Below are 22,839 nucleotides of genomic sequence, written 5' to 3'. Positions count from 1 at the left end.
CTTTCACTTGTAGATGCCAACTCAACTGAGTTCAACCCAGAATCAAAGCATCCTGTTGTAAGTTTTCTCAAATAAAACAGTCTTATTCTTGTATGAACTGCTGTGTATTTAATCTATATTTGATTAAACAGGTGATTGACATGCCAGAACACAACCCTGGACAGATGGGTGGCACAATGAGACTAGGGAAGAGACGGACCATTTTCAAAAGCAGTAACAGCATACTGCGTAAGAAAACCTTTTGGGTCACTCTGGAGCAGCAATTAATCTTGCTTTTCAGGGCTTACATCTGTTCTGTATTCCAGGCAAACTATATGGAGATGCAGAGTATGTGGAGGAGAGACACAGACATCGCTTTGAGGTAGTGCTGAACACAGATTAACGGAATTTGTTTTGTATTACTTGGCATTTTATTTTTATGCATGCTGTCAAAGGTCAACCCTGAGCTGAAAAGTCACTTTGAAGACAAAGGCTTCCGCTTTGTAGGTCAGGATGTAGAAGGAGAGAGAATGGAAGTCATAGAACTGGATGGTAAGGAAACCACTCCTGCATTTCCTGTAGGGCTTTGTTAGCAGTTCCTAAACTTATTTTTTTTCAGATCACCCATATTTTGTTGGAGTGCAGTACCACCCGGAGTTCACCTCTCGTCCCATTAAAGCGTCACCCCCATATCTTGGTTTGCTTCTGGCTGCAGCAGGGAAACTACAGAGCTACTTACAGAAGGGGTGCCGTTTGTCTCCACGGTAAATATTACCTGCCAACTTACTCATGAATACAACATTTACAGGCTAACAGGTTTACTTTCTTTATTCAGGGATACGTACAGTGATCAGAGTGGCAGCAGCACCCCTGACTCTGAAATTGCCGAACTGAAATTGCCCTGCATCACAGACTCAGCATGAGGACTGGAGTATTATCAAGATTCCGTACAACTTCAAATTACCCTATGCTTTTGTATTATGGATGCACAAACAGGCATCTGTGGGCTACATGGCAAGTTAGTCCTGGAATGAATGCCATCTTGCCTTCGTTGTTTGCTACATGCAGCAGAAGAAAAGTGTTGGGCCCTTATTGTAAACCTGTGCTGATAATGTCTGTATGTTAACAGATAATGGAAAAAATAAAGATAAGGGAGACAAAGTATGATTCAGTCTTTTATTGATCAAAAGATGGAATGTTTTTCCAATAAGATTTCAGCTGCTTTTCTTTTTATTTAACTAGTTAAAGCCTACATCTCATTGGCGCTTTAGCCGCAGGACAGTGAAACTTCTCTCATGGCTGCCAGTGACCTGCAGCCGTTTCCCCTCTACACGGTGCTGGACCTGGAAAACAATTTTTTTTTAAATTTAGCCCTCACAGAACATTTTATTTCACCAACACTGTCATTAAAGCCTGATCTCAGTCCCATATCCGCAAGCTTCATCCAAACAGTCCTTATTATATTAAATATCATCATGGATCAGAACAATCCAGTTGCAGAAGGATTTCGGCAAGCATTCATACCTTTAGATGGGAAATGCTCCAGCACACCCATGGCACAGTGAAACTGGAGATGGTGAGTCATCTCATTCCTAGAAGGAATAAATATGAAAAAATTAAAAAAAAAAACTATTACACATGGGGTATGTGGCATGGCATCTGTAGGACAGCTGAGTGGCTGCTGATGGCATTAAAGGGGCCACAGCAGTCAAAGACTACCCCATTTTCTTGCATGCACTTGGAGAACCATAAGCTACAAAAAAGCTCAGGTCCTTAGGATGGCACGCTGCAATGATTTATTTATGCAAGAAGACCCGTCAAGTCACCAGAAACATACCTTGATGTTAACGGTCTCCATCCAGTGGATATTTGTCAGCTCAGTCCATCACCTAAAACAGATGCATCTTGTTAACATTTGTAAAAATGCAGCAATTCCATACAGGGTATGGTACATATGGCTCAGGGTACAAAGTATCAATCAAGCTTAATCTCAGTGAGGGCAAGTTTGTCATCACAGCCAGCATTTATAACCAAGCACTTGGCTCAGTAGTTTACCTATATGGGATGCTCCTATGGTCTGCTCTTACAGCTTTGGCGCTGCTGAAGATCTGCAGAAAGTAAATTGTAACAAAAACGGTTATTAATTCTTCATTTAGATTTAAATGTCCTTCCCCTTAATGTTGCTGTAGCAGTTATTTTCAAACTGAACAGCGACCGTCGGTGGAAGTCTTCATCTCGGCATCCAGTTGACCATTCACTGCTACATGAGAGCATGAATGGCTTCGATAGGAGCCTGTCAGACAAAGTAGCGAGGTTTCGAAAGAAACTCACCTCCATTTTGTTATTCCTTGTCGCAGAGGTTAGGTAAGGCCGTCTCTTGCAACTGACCCTGCAAAAGGAGAAGATAGTGAGGATACAATTTTCTCTTTTAATTCAGTTGAAAGTCAGCTAAATTCTTTAATTTTTCATTGAAACACTAACATAACTAATACATCAAAAAAATTCTAGTGAACTTAAAGTTGATATGCCATTTTAGTTTGGCTTGTTGCACCGATGTAATCTTTTCTCTATTCACATCTCATTAGAACTTTTACTTGAGAAAAAATACAAAATCTCTTAACATGAATTTTTTTATCCCCTTCAAATAAAAATGCATCTTGTGGGGACCTTGAGTTAATTGTCAAATGAAAAATGGTCATCTAAACGCAGAAAGGAAAAAGTCGTAAACCACGTGGTTTAGCCACATTAGCACTCGAGCTAACTTAAGTTTTGCATTCATCTCGTGTTGGCCATAGTCCATTCTAATCATTAGCTCAAGTTGTGTAAATGTAAAAGCATCGGTAGAATAACGTATTACTGCATTTACACACGGTCAAAGTGAGATGGCTAGATTAGCTTGTTTTAGCTGACACGCTAGCGCGTTTTGAGAAGCAAAGGCTTTAACAGAAAGCACTTAATCCTTAAAATATTACTCTTAAGTTTTCACTCGCAACATTTACCTGTAGCAACTCACATGTCTATTCACGTAGACACAAAAGTACTATAAAACATACTGCTGTCTTACCAAAGGATTACCTGTCTTCCCTTCCATTTCGCAGCAAAAAAGGAACTCCACTATCGTCCCGCCGGCTTTATATACGCTCCGTCAACCAGTCGCTTGCTTATTGGCTCGCGTAGCTCACATAAAAAGGCTTGCATGCTGGGAAATGTAGTTTTCCTTTTCTTTTTTCCTTGGACGCTTTTGGGGGTAGTTTTCTGACAGTTTTAGACACGTTAATAGCACAGCTGAGATGTTTACCCTTCAATAAGCTTGCTTTTTTTTCTCAGAGAACAAAACATGTTTAAACACTGAGCTGATAGTATAAACTTTATGATGAAGTAAGCCAGAGTTAGAAGAGGATTCTATCTAACCGACTTCAGAACCATGGACAGCAACACCACTAACCGATATAGGGTAAAGCTTCTGGTTTTGAAGTAGCGGTAGAAGCAAGGTGTCTCCCTGAGACTCTTTCATAACACAACTGGCCCCCTTATTGCTGTAGCGGGTTTATAGGGATGATATTGCAGAGCATAGGTAAATCTATCACATGACTTCTGCGGTCGCTCTGAGCTTCGCGTCTCTTCCTGAGCAGAAGGCAGCGACAGCCGGGGCTCCATGTAAACACGCCGCGCACAGGGCTTTGTTTAACAGGCACATAGATACACACGCCGCGGTATCACATTCTCTAGTCATGCCATGGATATTTTGTGGCAATACCAGTTCCGAATCATTCTACTCGGGGACTCCACTGTGGGGAAGTCGTCGCTACTAAAACGCTTCACGGACGGTATTTACAGCGATGTGGCGGATCCAACGGTCGGGGTCGATTTTTATTCCCGCTCGCTTGATATTGAGGCCGGAGTTAAAATAAAGCTCCAGCTCTGGGACACAGCCGGTCAGGAACGATTCAGGTACCAAACACGGTTGGTGGAGAATGTTGCTGGGTTATATGAAAGATCTATAAACTGTGGAGACCATTCTTCAGAGATTTGACGTTAAATAACCGAGAGGCCTCTGAGCGCTGTCGCGTTTGTTGTGCCATTTTTCAAATGTAGCCTAAGCCTTTAAATGAAATTAGGGACATGTACAATCGCACTGGGATATAATGCTGCTTGTGTGTTTAGAAAAAGGTCGTGATGAGCTTGAATTATGCCTTGGCATGTGTAGCAACACCATATATCGAGCATCATTCATTGATGGGCAGCCTCCTCATATTTAGGCCTCAGACTGATTCCTTTACATTCTGACTCTACGATCTCCAAGGCAACGCAGAGATGACAAGTCAATACCAGTCTTAAATTCTTTAAGTGGATTTATTTTTCAATTCTCAACCCTGTTGCTGAGTCTTCTTTTTATGTGTCCCTGCTGTCAGAAGTGATTTCTTTTGAAGGACTTCTGTGTCTTCAGAAGATGCTCCACTCTTAGATCTGCTTTCCCCTTTGAAGCTTCAGCTTCTCAGGGTGCTTTCCTTCAGGCAAAGCCACGCTTTAATCTTTCACTTTTTCTTTAATGATTCTGGCTGTGGGGAATGTTTGGGACATTAACCATCTGTTTATAAACCACCATGTGCATGGATACCAACCTGTACATATATAAAGCCTACATGTGCAAAAAAAAAAGAAAACCTTTAACCGATACCAAACAGGGAAATTAAACCTATTTTTTTCCTCTTCCAATCATCTAAATCTATGCCTAAACTGATCTAAACTATCTAAACTGATATATATATATCTATATATATATAGATATATATGTATCTATATATATAAACAGACAGGTTTACGTTCCAGAATAGTGCATCTAGGTTGTTTTGGAAAGCTCTTGAATGCCATTTACACTGGTTAATAACATGTGAGATCAATTATAATATCTTGAGGGAAAATGGGTGTGAACACAAGATGCCAGTGTGCACAGAACCCAGGGTTCAGAGGAGGCTGTTAACATTTGGACATTACCATGCTCGCATTATGTGTGTATCGCAGCCGGGTGTAAATGCTGTAGACTACAGCATGGCCAAATTCACACACAAGTTGAGTAGCACTGGAGCACACAATAGAAATAGAATAGAATAGAAAACTACTTTATTCATTCCCCAATGGGGTAAATTCAAATTAGTCAACTAGCTCAACAAATTATAGATATTTACAATGATTGTATATTAGATACTACTACTACTACTACTACTACTAATAATAATAATAATAAAAGACTAAATAAATGAATAAACAAATTTGAGAAGAACATGTCAGCAGTCACTGTTAAAAAGCCAAATGAATGTGTCTGCGCTGTTCTCACTCCAAACAGAGTGAACGATTGTGGTTATGCAACCAATGCAGATGGGCTCCAAAAGGTTAGTTGGAGATGGAGCCTGTGTGTATGTTGAACAGGATTAAAAATAAAAAAGAATGAAGAAGCATGCGTTAAAAGCACAACCAGTCTTAATTGTTATAACACTAACTCTTAACTGTTATTACTGTTCCACATATTTTAAGACTGCCTCCATATGATAGTTACCCATGTTACCCATGGGTTAATAGTTGCCCATGTATTTAAAAAGCTATGCATACCTGTGGGCTCAGAATCACGTCAGGGCCCTTAAATCTCCACCCCCCTTTGACTTTTTTCAAGAATCAAGAATTTTTCATTGTCTTTATGTGTACACATAACAAAGTTTTCATTTGGTAGCTCTCGTAACTTGTCTCATCTGACACAAGATTTTCCTCAAAGATGTACCGTAAAGTCATCTCTCAAACTTATGTAGGATCCTTTTAGGCGCCTCCTTGTGATATGATGAATCTGTAGGACTTTGCCTCTAGCTACTAATATGTCATTGTGTCTACCTACCAGGTCCATCACAACATCATATTACCGCAATTCCGTTGGAGGGCTGTTAGTCTTTGACCTCACCAACCGCAAAACTTTTGACCATGTGAGGGAATGGCACAAGGAAGTGAGTGAGCACATCCTGCCTCACCACATGGTCTACATTCTTATTGGCCACAAGAGCGACCTCAACGAGGACCGCAAGGTGAGCCGAGACGAGGCGGAGCAGCTTGCTGCCGAACTGGGCATCCGCTACGTTGAGACTTCAGCTAAGTGCAACAGCAACGTAGACCGGGCATTTGAGCTGCTGACCAGAGACATCTACGAGCTAATGAAGATGGGGGAGATCGTTACCCGTGATGGCTGGGATGGGGTGAAAAGCGGCCTCACTGCCAAGGTCCTCTACCAAGGTGAGGATGAAGAGGACCTAGCTACAGCCCCTGCTGAAAAGGGCTGTCACTGCTGACTGAGAACTCTTTGTGTCCAAACTCTATCCCATCACACTGTGAGCTCACTTTGTCTCACAGCCATCCATCAAAACCAAATCACTCAGGCTTAGCACCCTGTAATATCACCATGCATTACCTCTTCACCTCGTGATTTGTGCCATTTATATGTGTGTCGCACTGACAACTAGGCAACTTGTTTCTTGTAATCCATGTGAGGTAGCATGAGTTAAGGTGTTTTGGGCCTTGTTGCCAGTATGAACATGCTTTAGGGATAATGTAGCCATTTCTCAGTTTCTCAGTACTGGAGCAAATGGACTACTTAAAATGAGAAGGAAAAGATAGATTAATACTTTGGTCTGGTGTCACCTCCATTGCATGGTACTTTTGTGGGTTTCTACCTATCAAGTTTGTCCATTGCTTTGCCTGCAGTATGTTGTGACTCGGAAATTCTAAAAAAAATATTGAAAAATGCAGTCACTGAAAGCTCTCAAATTGGTGATAGGTGTCATGAACAGACACAGCACACTCTGTAGTAAGTGTCACCATATTCAATCAATATGCTCCTCTTGCTATTGTAAGCTGTGTGCACTTGTGCCAGACTTACTTAGAACTTTGATCATTTTGTGAATAGATGAGTAATGTCTATGAATAGAAATTATTTGTAGTTAAGGTGTATACATAAATATAGATAATTGTAATTTGAAGATCCCATTGAGATAACTGTACATAATGTCAACATCAGCAAGAAGTGCTCAAGAGGTTAATCTCTCAGTCATCAGACCATTAATGATGACAGAAAAGAGAGTTTGACTTTCACCTGCAGCTGTTTGCAGTTTCAATAAATATCAATTGTTATGTTAAAAGCTCAGTTCTCAATAGTAACATCACGCAGGCCTGAAGATTGAAAAGCACTAACTCATAAAATCCACTGTTATACATGGATGTGTTGCTGGCTTTATGATGTTCCAAAAGTATCAGTGAGATGGAACTTTGGGTGTAAAAAAAAAAAAAAAATAGTAAACCATGAAAATCAGGATAGCAGTAATTAGTTTTTTAAGATATAATGTCTCTGTGTAGTATGTGGTGGGGAGTTGGCATCAGGACACAATAACTCAGCATGCATGGCTCTCCTTTTAGTTTGAAAATACCCATAACAAGCAGCTCATGAAGACTTTTTGTGTTGATTAAATTATGTGTTTAAGCTGTGCCAGTAAAAATACTAAAATGTATGATTGATGACTTTCTACTGTTTTGCGTTTGCTGAGGACACATAAGTGAAGTAGCTACAACATGTAACAGCCTAAACAAAATCGTAAAAAAATAGCAGCAGCTCTGTATGGGTCCAAATTAATTCCTTGTAAAGATTTAAAAGAGACATTACCTCCCTTTTTTCGCAATTTAACACTATTTTCTGAGGTCTAAATGCAATACTTGATATGACATTATTTGGTCACAATAACACAGGGATAAAGTGCCATAGCACCTTTGGAGAAGACAGTTTTAGATGAGATGGAGAGACCCCCTCCCCCCTTTTGATATCAGTGGTACGTCATTGCACTAACAAACATAAATTTGAACACAAACACTCACAAACCTTGAAAACACGTTAAAATGTTTGAGAAACATACAGTACCTAATCTGAGAGATCACATTAGATATGGCAAACCAAGTTTTCATTATCCCCCAATAAACCGAAAAGTTACTTTATTGATTATTACATTTCTGAAAAGATAGCAGTTTTCTCCGGGATCATTCTAGTAGTAACATGTACGCATCGGTAAATAGATCACCCATACACTACAAAGCATATAGTTGAATTAGCTGAATTATAGAACATCCTTTTTCAACTAGTATGCTAACATGCTAACTTGACAAACAGCCAAAGAACCACATTGTCAAATTATTTCTCAAATACCTAGGTTTCCCTCCTCCACATCCAGCTTAGTGTGGGACAATTGGTACTAATTAAACTTTTGGATATAGTCTTTGTGGTGAGTTATGCTTTGAACTGATCTGTAGCTTTAGCTTGACGATATCAGATGTGGATGCAATTCCGAATACCTCACTAAATGGTGTCAGGATTATGTTATGTTACTTTTTTTTTTAACTTTGGTTGTCACTTCAGATACCCAAATATGATAAAGTAATATTTTTCATTTCTCTCCATTAAAGGTTTTGTAGGTGTTTTACATGTTGAAAAGACCCAAGCTAGCTGCTCCCCCTGCTTCCACACTTCAAGTCTAGCTAGGTTTGTAACCTCCTGGCTCCTAACATAGTACAGGCATACATACTCTCAGAGAGGTTAAGAGTTTTTCTCATTATTAAGAGCTAATTCATTAAAGCTGTTATGAAAACCTGATATATGGCACTTACATTAGTCATAAAGGGAAATGTTTTTTTATCTTAAAAATAAAGCTGCTTAAAATTGCTGAATTAATGCTTTTGTTTGCCAATTGATGCTCATACACCATTGATGTAACTTGTGTTTTCACTTGAGTGAGAGCCTTTTGGTTCTTCTTCCAAGTTGGCAATATATTTTTTTATGAGCAGTAAATTGTTGTTACAATGAAAGCATGTCTGCTCATATGACCTCCAACCTACATGGGATTGTGAATTCTTCCTGAGGCCTACAGAGGCTTTTAACCACAGAAGCTGATAATCTGACGATAACAAGCCTGGTGTGTACAACAGACTGTAATACACTTTCAATAGTATATTTTACCTTATATATTCGCCCTTCACCAGCATTTCACCAAAACACACAAAATAATGCATCCTGTAGGTTTGACTTTGTATTTGTTTTTACTTTTTTTTCCACTCATATGCACTATCTGTGGTTGCAGCTTAATATTTTGTAAGGAATGTATTCTGGTACATATGCAACATCCCTTTATCTTTACTTTTCTGCACAGATTTAAATTAGGCACTACCTGATAAACCACCATCTGCCGATGAAAGTAGAAGTACAGTTCATAATATGTGCTTAATGTTTTTGTTTGTGTGACAATCAGATGTTAGCATTTCATTTTCTCAGTGCAAATGAAGACTTCATAGTGTAAGGGTTGAAATCTTGCTAGATCTGAAATCTTGCTAGATCTACTTTGAAACAACCAATCTAAATATGTCTTTTCTACTGCCTTTCTCACTTGTGTCTTTCATTTATGCGGGGCTTAAATTGTATGATATTGTAAAGACTACTCGTGAAGATGGCAGACATCTTTAGTTTTAGTAATGATACTGGATATATAATCAGAAGAAATGGCACATTGAAATGGGAAGAACAGGTGCATTATTAGATGCCTCTATAGCCAACAATGAAAAAAATGCTAAACCTTTTCAACTGCATTTTTAATCTTACAAGCTGTGCTGCTACATTAACAGTAACTGTTCTGAGTGATGATGATGATGGTGATCGTAACTACTTTTCGTAAAAATTCAGTCCCTGTCCTGCTGTATTATTAAAAGAAAGAATTTGCCGAAATCTGGGTATTTGCTTTCTCTCTTCAGTATGAGAGACCATTGATACCACTCATGTCTTTGTGTTAATTACAAAACTGGATGTGACTGGCTTAGTCTAGCATAGAGACTAAATGCAGCTAATTTAGCTAAATTTGAACATCAGAATATGCCTATAGCTTGCTACCCCACAATTACAGAGCCATCACCTGTAGGTGAGCAGTCAAGGGAAAGTATAAAGTTAAAATCTGAAGATGAAATTCATCATATATAACAAGTGAACAAGTTAGAAAATTTAGGTACGTCCCATATAACTTCAACAAGTCATTGTCATTTATGTTGCACAATTTCTAAATTGTTATTTAAAAACTACAATCTGGGTTGACTCTTAAGTATGCAGGTAACTTATTAAAAATTATTATGCATTTAATCGAAGACAGTAAGACAAAATTATTTTTAATATAACTTCAATAAAATCCCCCAATTTTGAGTAGGATCAACTCTCAAATGCAGCATGGCTAAGCTAGTCTAGTTAGCTTTTAGCACCACAACCAATTTATTTTATGACCAATTTCACCTGCATTTTTAGTTGATAATGATGATTAGATTAGATTCAGCAGTAGAATTGTCTTTGTTATATGACAAATAACAAATAAAATGACAAATAAAACCCAAGATAAAGCATCAATTGAAAGGAGTATAGCAATAGTGGGTCAGTTAGTGTTTGCTAAAGCTAGGTTACAGTAGCCAGTGTAGTCACAGCAATTAGATTTTTACACTCTAGAATGTAGAATAAACATGTTATTACTTATTTTTCTGTAAGGTTTGGTTGTTGTTTTGTTTGTTTGTAGTCAACCAATATGACTAATTTCTGTTTATGTTGTAAGGCAAAATTCAAGTGTGAACTCGTACTGCCTCTACCTCTGAGGCAGAAAAATTAACAAGTAGTGTTTGTTTGTTTTTGTATGTGTGTCTTAACAAGAATGTATAGAATAACCATTAAGTTTATTTTACACAAATCGAACAATTTCTTGGTGAACAGCCACTTTTTACCCACATAAGCCAAAAAAAAAAGCCTTGAGATTCAAAAAGTAAAATGTTGTGTTGAGCTGTAGATATTAGGCACTAGACTTGAACTCAACATAGGTAGATTATGTCTCACTCTGAAGAAAGAAAGCAAATACGCACATTTGAAACAATGAAACTGCATCATAATGTCAATTAGTTTCTTTTCTTTTTAATCCTTCATGACATCTTTCATAAAATCAGAAGCTGTTTGGCATGCAGGATGATACAAAATGTACAATTTTTGCCTACAAAGGTCACATGCCACATGATTATTCATGAAATGTTATTAATTTGATATATTCCATGTAAAATTAATTTGTGTTTCCTTCTATGTGATTTTACTGATTGGTTAAATAAATAAATAGATGTCCTATAAATCATGTTTGGAGTGGCTGCTTAGATTTTTCTTTTTCATACAAGAGATTGTGACCTAAATTGGTCAGTTTATTCATTTATTTATTTCTATCTTTTTTTTTCTGTCAACATAAAGATTTGGCAGCGCTAGACTACTATCATTTTTAGACTAGATTGAATTGGTGCATCAATCACATGTATGTGAAAATTCTGCAAATTCATGTTCATCAACTTTGAAGTAACCAAATAAGATCATTGGTAAGCACATAGCAGAGAAAAAGTTTGAACACATCCACCCATTCATTTTGAATTAAAATGTTTATTCAAACCCATGACTGGTACTGTGTGTCATGATTTTATGTTATCCACATTATTTTTGCCCAATGGCAACGGGCATTATTCATAATCTCATACACAGACACAAATTCGGGCGAAAGATTTTTATAGCTGACAAAGAATAAAGCATTTATTTCTACAGGAAATGGCATATCTTCAGAAATAATACCAGTGTGGGAGGAGCTTTAAAAAAGTACAGCTAAATGTCATAGATAATCAAATACAGTCATGTTAGCCTTTATAGTTATTTATGCTCAAGTATTCAAAGTAAAAAAATAAATATATTTAAAAAAAGCATGGCAAATAAACCATACGTTGCATGAGCCATTTTAAAACAACTAAGCCACCTTTACTCTCTGTTTTGTTTTATAGTTGATGTTTGAGTTGCCCACATTACATGAACGCAGCACTGATAGTACCCAATGACAGTCAACGGTATTACATTGCCCCGCCTTTCTTTCCCATCATGCTTTTCGAATGGTCAAATCCTCACATTTACAAATGGTTAAACTTCAGTTTCAATGTAACAATGTCTCAAATTTTTATATATTCGTATTTTAACTCAATTGATAGTTTAATAAATGATACAGTGCGTAAAGCATATAGTAATATATCAAACCCTGAGTGAGGAACATGCTTCCTTTGAATATAGTCTAATTGACATAACATCGTAACTAAAAAGGGCTTCTGCTATGATTGGCACAGGGAAGGTGAGGGTTGTCTCATCTCCTCTGCGGAATCGCTATCAAGAGATTTCGGGAGCACAATTTTTAAAAACTGAGGCTGCTGGTGATCGCATATCCCGGCGCCTCGCGTAAACCATGTAGAAAGAAAAAGATAACAGGTGAAGGGAGGCTATTCCACCTACTCTATCAAAGCGTAAACACTCAGATGAATAGAACCGAAGGTGATTTTAACAATTATTGTACAGTGTTGACTGATTAACTTATATGTTATTACCTTGATCAGAAATTGTTGGATCTTACCATGACCAACCTCTATGTTAGCATTCACGTTAGCATTTATGTAGTTCTCATGTAGACCACTTAAGGGCATAAAATATATGCTTGATCGCGTTTAAAACAATTATGGAACGCAAAGCAAAGAAGTCGATAATGTGGCGCGAAAAGTAAACATGTAAGCTGTCGAGAAGCTTTAAATGCTTTTCATTATCATACATACTGTTCTCACGTTAATTCAAGTGAATTTGTATGATTTCGTCCCTTTGTAAGAGCGTGAAAAAGGCAAACGCTGTTCAGCAGGAAGTTAGGCTCCATCAGTCCAGTACGCATGCGCTTCAGCTCCACAATCTAGGGATGCGTTTGTCTTCATAAAACGGTAAGGACAGGCCTTTTTTTACAATTTGATTTTATATACATTGCTGCAACATGTCAGTCGTTCCTACGACACAAACAGTAGTTTCAGCCGGTGAGTTTGTAAATATATATATCTATATATTGCGGAAGGGGTTCAGTCAGGCAGGCTCGTACAGAATGGAGAGGCAACGCCGTCGCCGTGCCGTTGTTTGCCGTACGTGCCGCCGCACAGGGAAACGTCATTTTGAGGGGGAGCGGAGAGTTAAAATGCAGAGTTACGAAGGGACGTACGGTTCATAGACAACCGGCACGTAGCCGTCACACTTTAAATGCAAAGCTTTACCCGTTTCGGGCAGTGTAGTTTCCAATATTGTCCGTATTTCCACACATTAAGTTACGCCCTTACGTTAGCTGCAATGGCTACCACCGAGCCTAGTCTGGTAGCTCTGTGGATCTCAACAGCGAAAAGCAGCGGGCTCCCCGTATTGATGATAACGTTGCCAACATCTGGAAATAAAAGTATAATTGCTGTCAAAAGGGACCCAATTCAGCAGGAGTGAAACCGTAAAGGGTTTACCAACTCCAATAACGCCGCAATTGTTTAAGATAACTGTGTTTTGCATTCCCTAGTGCGTGTGGGGGAAAAACCACGCCACCTTTGCCTTCTGCTGAATTGGGAAAGTTTTTAAATGTCAACTGCTGTCTGTGGGGTTACGCTATAACAAAACACATTTACGTCAGTTTACCAGCCGTAGTGGTGCTGCGACAGATGACAGTCTCTAAGAGCGCGACTTAAATTAATACAATTTTATATGTTAAGTTAATAAAGTGTACTCGTTGCGATTATGGAACGTACTAATTCCCAGGCAATATTGCATTTTGAGGCAGTACAGACCATTTCTGAAGAATCATATATTTTTAGGGTTTTAACAGTGCTTGCAATTACATGTCAGTCACTGCCTCTTTGTGGCAAGGCTACATTAATATTAAAATTAGAGGTTACAAATTGAGTTTCGTTCATGTTTAAAGATAGTTAAATGTATTGATAGGATATGTATATATATATTGCAAAAAAAATATTTATTTAAACTGACCTGTTTCAGTATGCTAACAGTGCACAGAAAGTCTTAACTTTGGTTTAAAAAGTAATTTAGCTGGATTAGCTCTAGTTAGCTTGATTAAGTTAAATAGCTAAAGTAGGCTAACTGTACGGTTTAAAAGTAGCTTTGGGGACATGAGGCTGCTATTTAGTTTTTAGTCTTGATAAGAAAAAAAAAATTTAATCTGCCTTTTCTTAAATGTACCTCTGGCTTTTCAGATGAACAGCCTCCTTGATAGCTGTTGCATTAATGCGGCCCCACCTCTTTAGTCAACTCCTCTGAGTGTGATGGCGACCACTGGCGAGGTCACGGTGTCTGTTGGGGATGTGGTGATGGTGAAGGCCGACGGTGGCGGTGACTGTGATGACCCCAATAAGACTCAGGTCATCCTCCAGCTCCAACCAATCACCACTGGGTATGTACTGAAGCCAGGATTACAGATGGAAAGTACAGTCCACTCCAAAACTTAATAGCATTGAAACACACATACAGTGGTGCCAGATGTCTTATGGTTACTCGCTCTACTTAACCAGAAAGTGATGTGAGAATGCCAACTGTTTTCTTTTTCAGAGATGAGTCTGCTGAAACAGATGCAGCTGTCATGGCTGTTGAGGCTCATCCAGGTAAGAGGCTGTCAGAGTGATGTCCCGGCAAACTTAAATGATGAAGCGACGCAGAGGTTGAACAGATTACTTCACAAAAAGCTCCCTGCTAAATGTTGTGTGTTTCTTTTCTTTACTGTAGAGCAAACAGACGGAGACGATGTGGAAATCGGCTGTCCCATTACATGTGGAGACTGTAAAGCTCTGTTGCTAGTCAAGAAATTTGTGTGCCCAGGAATCAATGTAAAATGTGTGAAGGTTGGTATTCATCACATTTATTTATTTTGGCATCTGCATGGATACCAAATGGAAAATGCATGAAGTAATTACAATACAACGTCTGAATTTGTTCTCTTTTAAAAGCTAACATTCAAGTGTCTTTTCTTTTTTTTTAGACTTAGGAAGCATTGAATTTATCTCCCATTAAAAAAAATGCCCAACTTTCAAACTAAAACGTCTATTGCATCTCTTTGCTGCATGGTTAAAATAAATCAATAAAATTCTATACCTGGTTCTGGCTTGGATTTTTTGTGAATTGTGCTGTGGGAGACAATTTGGTTCTCCTGACATGACCCGTAGTTTGTCAGTAAAGATCTACCGGTTTTTTGTTTCGTATCGCTTAAGCATTGGCGCATTAACTTGTTAACTACTCTCTCCTGAAGTATGAAGACCAGCTGATCAGTCCCAAGCAGTTTGTGCACATTTCTGGGAAAGCCACCCTGAAAGACTGGAAAAGAGCCATCAGGATGGGGGGAGTCATGCTGAGGTGAGGGGAAAATACCGAGCCAAAAGCTACATTAGCTCACCACATGGTAATTATCGTGGCTGTAGCTTGCATACGGGCTCGTTGGCTTGCTGCGGCTCGTGCAGATCTGAAATTATGATGCAGTGAAATATTCTGTGCGGCTCGATGAGAAGAAACTAATTCTGTTGTTTTTTTTTCTTATTTGTGCTCTTCAGAAAAATGATGGATTCAGGCCAGCTGGACTTCTACCAGCACAGCACGCTGTGCACCAACACGTGTCGCAGCACCAAGTTCGACCTTTTAATCAACAACACTCGCTTCCCTCCGGACGGCAGCGGCCTTACTACGTCCACGTCCTCTCAGGGTGAGAATGCTCGAAGAAAATAATATTCAGGATGAAAGTCATGGAAGAAAAGTCTTTTTTTCAAGATTTATTAAGGCAGCAGAAAAGTTGCTTGTCAAAAATGAGTGTGTATGCTGTGGTTAATTTCAGTTAAAACCATAAAAACTAAAACATTCGGTTATTCTCCTTTATGCTATCCTTATATTCGTTTTAGCATGAATGTTTTTGTCTCTTGATCACTGTTTTTAGAAGCTTAGCTTCACCCATGCAGCTTAGCTCCAGTCACCATGCTATAAACACTACACAAATGTGGGAGAGATATGAGTCACACATCAGTAGAAAACTAACCCGTGTTCCATTCCCCCAACCCTGCAGATACAGAAAACCTAGATGATGCATAGCTGCATCTAGGTTTTCTCTATCTAAAAGGTAGTGGTATCTGTGTCGGCATGGCCACTAAATTGTGGAGAACAAGATCCACTTATCCATCCATCCATTTTCTGTAGCCATTTAATCTAATTCAGGCTAAGATCCACTTAGTAATGATGAAATGTCATTAATGTCATCAACAAAATCCAGTGTAATTCTGTTTCATGAAAATTGGTTTGTTATATATGTGAGAAATTATAATTGATGCTGTTTGTTCTTTGGATTTGAGTATAATTTATTGAAGATTAGATCAGATTTCTAGATGAAGATTGTAATTTTTACGAGGATACGAGGAATGAAGCACTAAGCTGTTCACTTGGTAATACATTTGCAATGGGAAATGCTGTTTATTTTTATCTTCACTGATTGAAATTAGAACATTCTGCATCTAATAATACGATACTTGTCATTAAAGATGCTCACCGGGGATAAAGATTGAAAATAGTTTATGCTTGAAGTGACAAACAATATTCATTAAACCTGCTGCCTGGTATTTTACTAAAAGCTGTCCAATTGGTGGAGCCCACAACAATCCTACACATACAACTCGATGCCAAGTCTGTTGAGAACAGCAGCTAGCTTTGGCGCATTATGCCCGAAGTGAAAGCTTAATACTATTTGGTAACATTCAGTACATGTGTACAGCGAATAAATAGAAAATAAAAAAGGGGACTGCTTGGCATCTCCTGCTGCTGCTCCAAATGCAGATGCACGTTACCATAACAAAGGCAGCAACAAGGTTCTCTATGTCTTTGTTACACTAAGAATGCTTGCACATGTGCAACTCACATCCAGTAGTTACAAAAGTTTTTCCATGGGCGGCTAAACGTGTGAGGCAAAACTCGTGCTCGTGAGTTAATCTGCTAACATGCCAGCTCACTGCCACCAGCGTTTTTTTACTGCAGTAGTCAGAAACTCTCCAGCAATATTACAAAAGTCTTCACTGGATGACAGATGTGAAGAAATGCAGCTGTCACTAAACTCTTAACTCGGAAACAGGAAAGCAGTTTACATTCCGTTCATCCTCAAATGCACGTAATGTTTTTTTCTAACCTGCTCCAGCCTCTGTCTGATACAGAGGCTGGGAGCGGCCACGCCTGCAATTACTGATTTTGATGCCGTTATCTGGAGATAACGCAGCTTGTTGTTGCATGTCAGCACGTTAATTTATCTCGTTTTCACAAGAAATTGGCTGTTTTCAACAAAGATCGCGATGGGTTATGAGAAAATGTGCTTCGATTTCCCGTAAAGTCATGTTAAACATGAATTTCTTTTTCTGCACTTCCGGATGTTCATCTGTCCAAATCCCAAGCCTAATGCGGGCTCTCTTATGTGAACTGCAGCTCAGGCTGTCCTGGGGAACGGCGGGGCAGCGAGTGAGGATCGAGCCGAGTTATTGGGCAGGAAGTTGGACTGGAGCACAAGCTCTCTGGAATCCGGAGACAAGAAGGGATCCAATGAGATTTCAGGTGACAGAGAACACGCAACCAAACACAGACCACTGCTGTCACAATTGAAGGTAAAGAAAGGAGACTGAGCCTGTGTGTGTCGTTTTTGGCAACAGAGGATGCGCTGAACTTCTGGAAAGGCATCGCCGACGTGGGTTTACTGGGCGAGGTTGTGACCAACATCAACACGGAACTGGTGCAGCTGCTGAACGGCGTGCTGCAGCGCAGGGAGCAGGCTGCCTTACAGGACACAGGTAAAGAACCAGGCTGAGATCGACTGACATCGAAATGTTGCTAGGAATGAAAGACTTGACACTGCAGTGATGCATGTCGATGTGAATCTGAATCAATTGAAAGAAAGAGCAAATTGAGCTGCTGGAGGAAACCAACATCAGAGTTCTGTGGCAATGATAATCAAATATGTTGTGATTTACAGCAGCTGAATTTGTTCCTCCTTTCTTACTGACCTTTTGATTGGTTGCCACACTGATCCCAGATTCCTGTCTGGTAGAGGTGGCGGTGCTCAGTAACCTCGCTCAAGTCTTCGACCTGCTGGACTCAGTCAAGAAGATTCTGGAGAGGAGGCGGCAGCAGACGGATCCCAGCCAGGAGCAGATCCTCAGCTCGCTCACCAGTGAGTAACCGAGCCAAAGCAAGGCTCTTCTTCTTCTTCTTCTTCTTCTTCTTCTTTTTCTTTTCTGACTGCATCTGAAATAGAGGTTGGATTAAAATGGCATTTTATCTTTTTTAGGAAGTTTGGTGGTAATATGTGCTTGCCAAAACAAAACAAAAAAATAAACACGTGTATCCGGATTGTAAAGTCCCAGGAAAGAGAAGAAAAGGATTTGGTGTTCTGAGTGCCGTTCGACTCCAAAATGATTCAGTTCATTTAATATTCATTCAACATAACACACGTTTGTGACTTCATCCTGACAAATTAGAACCACTGTTTTTGTGCGTTGCTATCTTGCTTAGTTGAGGTTACAGACGCAATCCACAAACCTTCCACCTCATGTGCCTCACTGAGCCCTGTCAAGTGTATCATTTTTAAGGAAACCTGTTTTACATTGAATGATACATCTAGACTGGAGAGACACGGCAGGTGTTCATAATTTGGCTCTTCCACATGAAAACGATCATTTCAGGTGTCGATAGTGACGTTCTCCCTGTCCTGTTACTTCATAATCCGCGATGGATGACTCCTGGAAACATCAAGTTTATTACTGGATTTCATTGGCGTTGCCTGAATGTATGTGCAGAAGAAAGTTTTTCTTGTTTGTAATCAGTGCCAGTGAGAGATGAACAAAAAGTAAAAAACAATAAGAGGGATGCAGAAGACCGTTTGTTTGTGGCCCGTCCTGCTCTGTGGGACCTTGAAGCTGAATTATGGTTCATTGCATTTACATAATGGCTGTGTTTCTGCTGTTGTGATGTCAGATGTGGAATGATTTCTGCCTGTGTGTCACAAAATCAAATGTGAGGTGGTGTTTCCTCCATACTGTTTAGAAAAGCAGCATCTGATCCAGCAAATATTTAAACACCACATTTAAATAGAATTAAAGAACACATAGAGGAGAAACTTTAGACTGTGACTCCCGAGGTGCTGCCGTGGCTTTGTCTTCAGAGCCCAGAAATGTTAATCTCATATGCGCTAAACAGTTATCAAAATGTACGCCTCATGCAAACTTTATAGAGCTTAAAGCTGTGATCCACAGGCAGGCAGTTTTTTTAGATTATATTTTTGTTGAGTCGCTGTTTGTGTTTTTTCAGATTGGACTTGACATTTGCTGGCAGCTCTGATGAATATTGATTTGAAAGATTAATTATACAAGATACAAAATCTAAATTTGGAATAATCGTGGTAGAAGAAGATGACTTTTTAGTACCGTACAGGAGATTGCTGACTGACTCTGCTCTTGTTGTCTCTGTAGACCTGGAAGTTCAGCTGGAAGAACAGAAGAAGCAGCAGCAGCTTCGGGCTCTTCTCTCCTGCCCACAAAACACCAAAAGCAAAACTCCCAACAAGCGCCCAACCAAGCGGCCTCGTCTCCAAAGGCCCGCTTCCACCACCACCCTCCTGACCTCCCCCATCAACCAGCAGGTGGCGCTGCAGCCCCAGCAGTTCACCGTTCTCTCCCCCATTTCGCTGTCCTCTGTGGGGCAGCCGTTCACCATGGCAGGGCTGCCCATTGCCTCCTTGGCCCAGTCCTCCAACACCGTCACCCTGCTCCCTGCTGGCTCACAGCTCTTCACTCGCTACATGGTCGCTGGAGATGGAAAAACAGACACCATAACCTTACACCCCTCATCGGGGCTCACGTTGGTGGGCACCACCACCATGCAGGACTCCAGCCAGCTGGGTACTGTGGTGAGCCCCATGGAGCTGGTACACTTGAGTCAGCAGGCCGGCGGCGCAGAGGTGGTGCCCATAGAAGGCCAGATGGTGGACGGCACCGTGCTGGTGCAACAGGAGGTGATGCAGGGCGAGGTGGAGGCTGGCCAGGAGCACACAGTCATCGAGATCAACCCGACTCCTGTGGAGCAGGCGGTTGGAGTGATGGAGCTGCAGTTGACAGGGGAGTCAGGCAGAGACGGAGCCGCCATGGTGGTCCAGAGTGGGATGGAGGTGACGATGGCATCAGAGGCAGGGGAGACGCAGTGCCAAATGCAGGAAGGGCAGACTGAGGGGGTTCAAGGGCTGCAGCTGGACGCAAGCGGGCAGCTGTCAGGAGTACATATCATGGTGATAGAGGAAAGTACTCAGGATGAAAATAAGGTCAAATGAGGCCTCTCTTATTTTCTCCAGCACAACAGGTAGAAACTCAGTAAGACTGTAAATACACAGAATCTCCAAATCCCCAAATAGCTTCAGCCTAAGACCAAGCACAAGGGCGGCCATTTTTCCTTATTAGTGTGTGTTTGTATATGCTCCTCTCTCAGGGCATAGAACATACTGAGTTAGTTTTGTATTTGAAGGACGATTCTGGCTTATGACAGCTTGGTTCTTATTTTTGTAGTTTTGGCCAGAGCAGTCACATGACTAACAGACGACGAACAGACTTTCAGGGTAACTAACCTAAACTAAACAAAGTAATAAACCAGTCATAAGCCTGCATTGACCAGCTATATGGTACTTAGCTAGGAACATTAATTTCCAACAGCCTCCAATGCAGCACCAAACACATCAGGTTGATTATTTATTATTAAAAGTCCTATTGTTGTTAACGGGTTCCTTTTTCTGTTTTCTCTTGTTGACTTTGACCAACACAATAAACAAATTAACTCTAATTCTTACTGCGAGGGATGGCAACCACGTGTTTGTTGTGAGCACGTGCAGAACATGTCCACACATGCCTCCCACCTGATGGCATGTGAGGAGAAATGTCGGCAGCTCTAGTTGCTTTTTGGGAGGGGGGGTTGCCCATAAAATAATAGAGAATGTCAGATGACATGATAAAAATAAAGCAGCAAATATATTGAATTTTTGTTGGCAATTTGACTCAAACCATTCATCAATGATCCACATAGTTTCAGATAAATATTCTGTCGATAGATGAGTCATTACAGGTCTGATACCGATAAAAAGGATGGCCAAAATTTAGATAAGAACATGGTTGATATAAACTTGATTTACCTTCAAGCCTCCATGAACAAAGTGAGGACAAGAGAATACATTGTAAATGTAAAGTGCTGGGCTGCAACAGCGGTGTTGATGATTAGTCAGCACACGGATCTCCCCGTGCTGTCCATCGGACTCATTACCAGTAACAGTGTTGGCGTAACCTAAGGCTGGGATTAATTGCACTGTTTGTTGTGTTGTGGTGTGGCACCCAGGCTGTTTTGTTTTTGCACTGTGACGTCCTTTTAGGACAATGGGACGACGCTAACATTTCTTCAGAATATGGCCTTGCTGTGTTCTTCTGTGCAAAGCTGCACAGGAACGGACTGAACTCCTCATTGGATCTGCATCGCTTCTGCATCTGTTCTCAGTGGTTACTTACTGTCTGCTAGAGTTTTCTCCACTTTTTATTTCTTTTTCCTTTTCTCAGTATCATAGGTAGCTTGAGCTAATGAGCCCATTGTTTAAGTTAGGATATAAAAGAACATATATACTTAATGTCCAATTTGCCTGTATTTTACATTTGTAAAGTAGTTACATATTTATTAGTTTTCAAACTGTAGATGTGGGCCTTCTGAAGGTGCAAACATGCATTAATTTAAGCGCTTTGTTATAGCTCACACCAACAACAACCTGTTCAAAACTTGTGCTTTTCCAATAATTTAATTTAACAAATGAGGGGATTTGCATACTGAATTTGTAATGTGTTTTAATATCAGATTAAAACAAACAAACAACAAGTGTTTCAGTGTGTCACCACCAGAGTGCGCTCTGTGTTCACCGCAACGCTCAAGCTGGTGGAAAAAATGATCTCCCGCTGAAATCTGTGATTCCTATGTGTTGCGTTCTGTTTTGCTGTGGTTTGTGATGGGCAGGACTCTGGATGATGAGCCATGCTGACATCACACTGTGGCTCCTTGGTTATCACATTTCTGTCCTCTAGTCGCTTCCAACATTCTTAAATGAGGAGAAAGGCATAAGCAATTGCACAAACCAGAGGGCTGATGTCATAGGTGTGTGTGCGTGTGTGTGTAAAGGCACCAGCCGCTTCATTCAGCAGATCTGGTGAGGGCGCCGGTGGGAGCGAGTCGGTAGAGAAACTGATCCACAGAGTCATTCTAAACATTTTCCATTAGCTGGAGGTTGGGTATACTGTATGTATTTAGTGTGTAAAAGACTAAAGTAGTCCAACAGGATGGTACTATTAGTGACATGACTGATGTGACTGATCTTTCAAGGGTCTGAAGGGTGGAGAGGCTGTTAAAAAATAATGTTGATAGCACCTCAGCTGTTGTGAGTTTAACTGAGAGGAGATCCAGAGTAAGTCATCTGTTTGTCAATGTTACCTTCAGCAGGAAGACTCCAAGCTCTTTATGTAATATAACAGAGGAGAAAAACTGACATGTCTGCAATGATATTCCAACGGAGAAGATGTATACGTCTGACTTGCAAACTAAAAGAGAAACGTGATATAAGAGTAAAAAATATCAATGTCCAACATATATTATTATTACGATTTTTTGCTTTCTGGTTTCCATGACAACACCTCAACATGGCTGGAGTCAAGAGGGGTAGATAATTAAATGCTTAAGAAGCTGGCTAAATGTATCACAGTTCTGCTGTAACATTTCGCCCAGATATGACTACTTCTGGCTCTAGACAACCAAAAAAGCAATCATAGCTCAATGGTAAACTCAAGGTTTCAAGCAGCAGTTCACAAAATGGTGGGCGA

The 22,839-nt window shown here is 40.1% G+C and overlaps 3 protein-coding genes, 1 long non-coding RNA gene and 4 other non-coding genes across 10 annotated transcripts in view; 4 read left to right on the top strand and 4 right to left on the bottom strand.

Moving 5' to 3' along the window:
* Positions 1-1,132, top strand: part of ctps1a (CTP synthase 1a) — a 35,295-nt gene extending 34,163 nt beyond the window's left edge. The window contains exons 13-18 of the mRNA XM_075449451.1: positions 14-57; positions 132-228; positions 306-361; positions 435-531; positions 599-743; positions 815-1,132. Of these exons, the coding sequence (XP_075305566.1) occupies positions 14-57; positions 132-228; positions 306-361; positions 435-531; positions 599-743; positions 815-902 (527 nt within the window). The 3' untranslated portion in view covers positions 903-1,132. The remainder of the gene's footprint in view (positions 1-13; positions 58-131; positions 229-305; positions 362-434; positions 532-598; positions 744-814) is intronic.
* Positions 1,133-1,141: 9 nt separating this feature from the next.
* Positions 1,142-3,124, bottom strand: LOC142367477 (uncharacterized). Its single transcript, XR_012767102.1, has 6 exons — positions 3,044-3,124; positions 2,311-2,368; positions 2,035-2,087; positions 1,817-1,868; positions 1,504-1,571; positions 1,142-1,322 (listed from the first exon to the last, which is right to left on the bottom strand). It is a non-coding gene; the product is annotated as an uncharacterized LOC142367477 (long non-coding RNA).
* Positions 1,391-1,464, bottom strand: LOC142368362 (small nucleolar RNA SNORD99). Its single transcript, XR_012767330.1, has one exon. It is a non-coding gene; the product is annotated as a small nucleolar RNA SNORD99 (small nucleolar RNA).
* On the bottom strand, positions 1,637-1,768 carry LOC142368357 (small nucleolar RNA SNORA44). The gene has a single exon (XR_012767326.1). It is a non-coding gene; the product is annotated as a small nucleolar RNA SNORA44 (small nucleolar RNA).
* LOC142368363 (small nucleolar RNA SNORA16B/SNORA16A family) lies at positions 2,140-2,276 on the bottom strand. The gene has a single exon (XR_012767331.1). It is a non-coding gene; the product is annotated as a small nucleolar RNA SNORA16B/SNORA16A family (small nucleolar RNA).
* Positions 3,125-3,506: 382 nt separating the features above from the next.
* rab42a (RAB42, member RAS oncogene family a) lies at positions 3,507-11,497 on the top strand. The gene is made up of 2 exons (XM_075449921.1): positions 3,507-3,930; positions 5,867-11,497. The coding sequence occupies exons 1-2, from the start codon at positions 3,716-3,718 to the stop codon at positions 6,306-6,308; spliced, it is 657 nt and encodes a 218-aa protein (XP_075306036.1). The 5' UTR covers positions 3,507-3,715; the 3' UTR covers positions 6,309-11,497.
* A 684-nt stretch (positions 11,498-12,181) lies between these two features.
* On the top strand, positions 12,182-12,318 carry LOC142368359 (U11 spliceosomal RNA). The gene has a single exon (XR_012767328.1). It is a non-coding gene; the product is annotated as a U11 spliceosomal RNA (small nuclear RNA).
* Positions 12,188-21,847, top strand: gmeb1 (glucocorticoid modulatory element binding protein 1). Of its 3 annotated transcripts, none has more exons than XM_075449885.1 (11): positions 12,188-12,412; positions 12,738-12,843; positions 14,140-14,336; positions 14,492-14,544; positions 14,666-14,781; positions 15,186-15,289; positions 15,484-15,632; positions 17,384-17,509; positions 17,605-17,742; positions 18,000-18,122; positions 19,420-21,847. In XM_075449885.1, the coding sequence occupies exons 3-11, from the start codon at positions 14,209-14,211 to the stop codon at positions 20,271-20,273; spliced, it is 1,791 nt and encodes a 596-aa protein (XP_075306000.1). In that variant the 5' UTR covers positions 12,188-12,412; positions 12,738-12,843; positions 14,140-14,208; the 3' UTR covers positions 20,274-21,847. The 3 variants fall into 3 exon arrangements, with proteins under 3 accessions (XP_075306000.1, XP_075305998.1, XP_075305999.1); XM_075449883.1 differs by having other exon boundaries at positions 17,985-18,122; XM_075449884.1 differs by lacking the exon at positions 12,738-12,843 and having other exon boundaries at positions 17,985-18,122.
* Positions 21,848-22,839: the final 992 nt, after the last annotated feature.

Source organism: Odontesthes bonariensis, chromosome 18 (assembly GCF_027942865.1).
Source record: "Odontesthes bonariensis isolate fOdoBon6 chromosome 18, fOdoBon6.hap1, whole genome shotgun sequence".
NCBI lineage: Eukaryota > Metazoa > Chordata > Actinopteri > Atheriniformes > Atherinopsidae > Odontesthes > Odontesthes bonariensis.
The sequence above is the reverse complement of the archived record's forward strand: the minus strand, read 5'-3'. Positions and strand labels throughout refer to the sequence as shown.

Bases quoted from the DNA above. Each gene is read 5' to 3' on its own strand.
- rab42a (XM_075449921.1), top strand. From the start codon at position 3,716: ATGGATATTTTGTGGCAATACCAGTTCCGAATCATTCTACTCGGGGAC. The intron at 3,931-5,866 runs GTACCAAACACG...TCTACCTACCAG, and splicing joins GCCGGTCAGGAACGATTCAG to GTCCATCACAACATCATATT.
- gmeb1 (XM_075449884.1), top strand. From the start codon at position 14,209: ATGGCGACCACTGGCGAGGTCACGGTGTCTGTTGGGGATGTGGTGATG. The intron at 14,545-14,665 runs GTAAGAGGCTGT...TCTTTACTGTAG, and splicing joins GGCTGTTGAGGCTCATCCAG to AGCAAACAGACGGAGACGAT. The intron at 17,510-17,604 runs GTGACAGAGAAC...TTTTGGCAACAG, and splicing joins GGGATCCAATGAGATTTCAG to AGGATGCGCTGAACTTCTGG.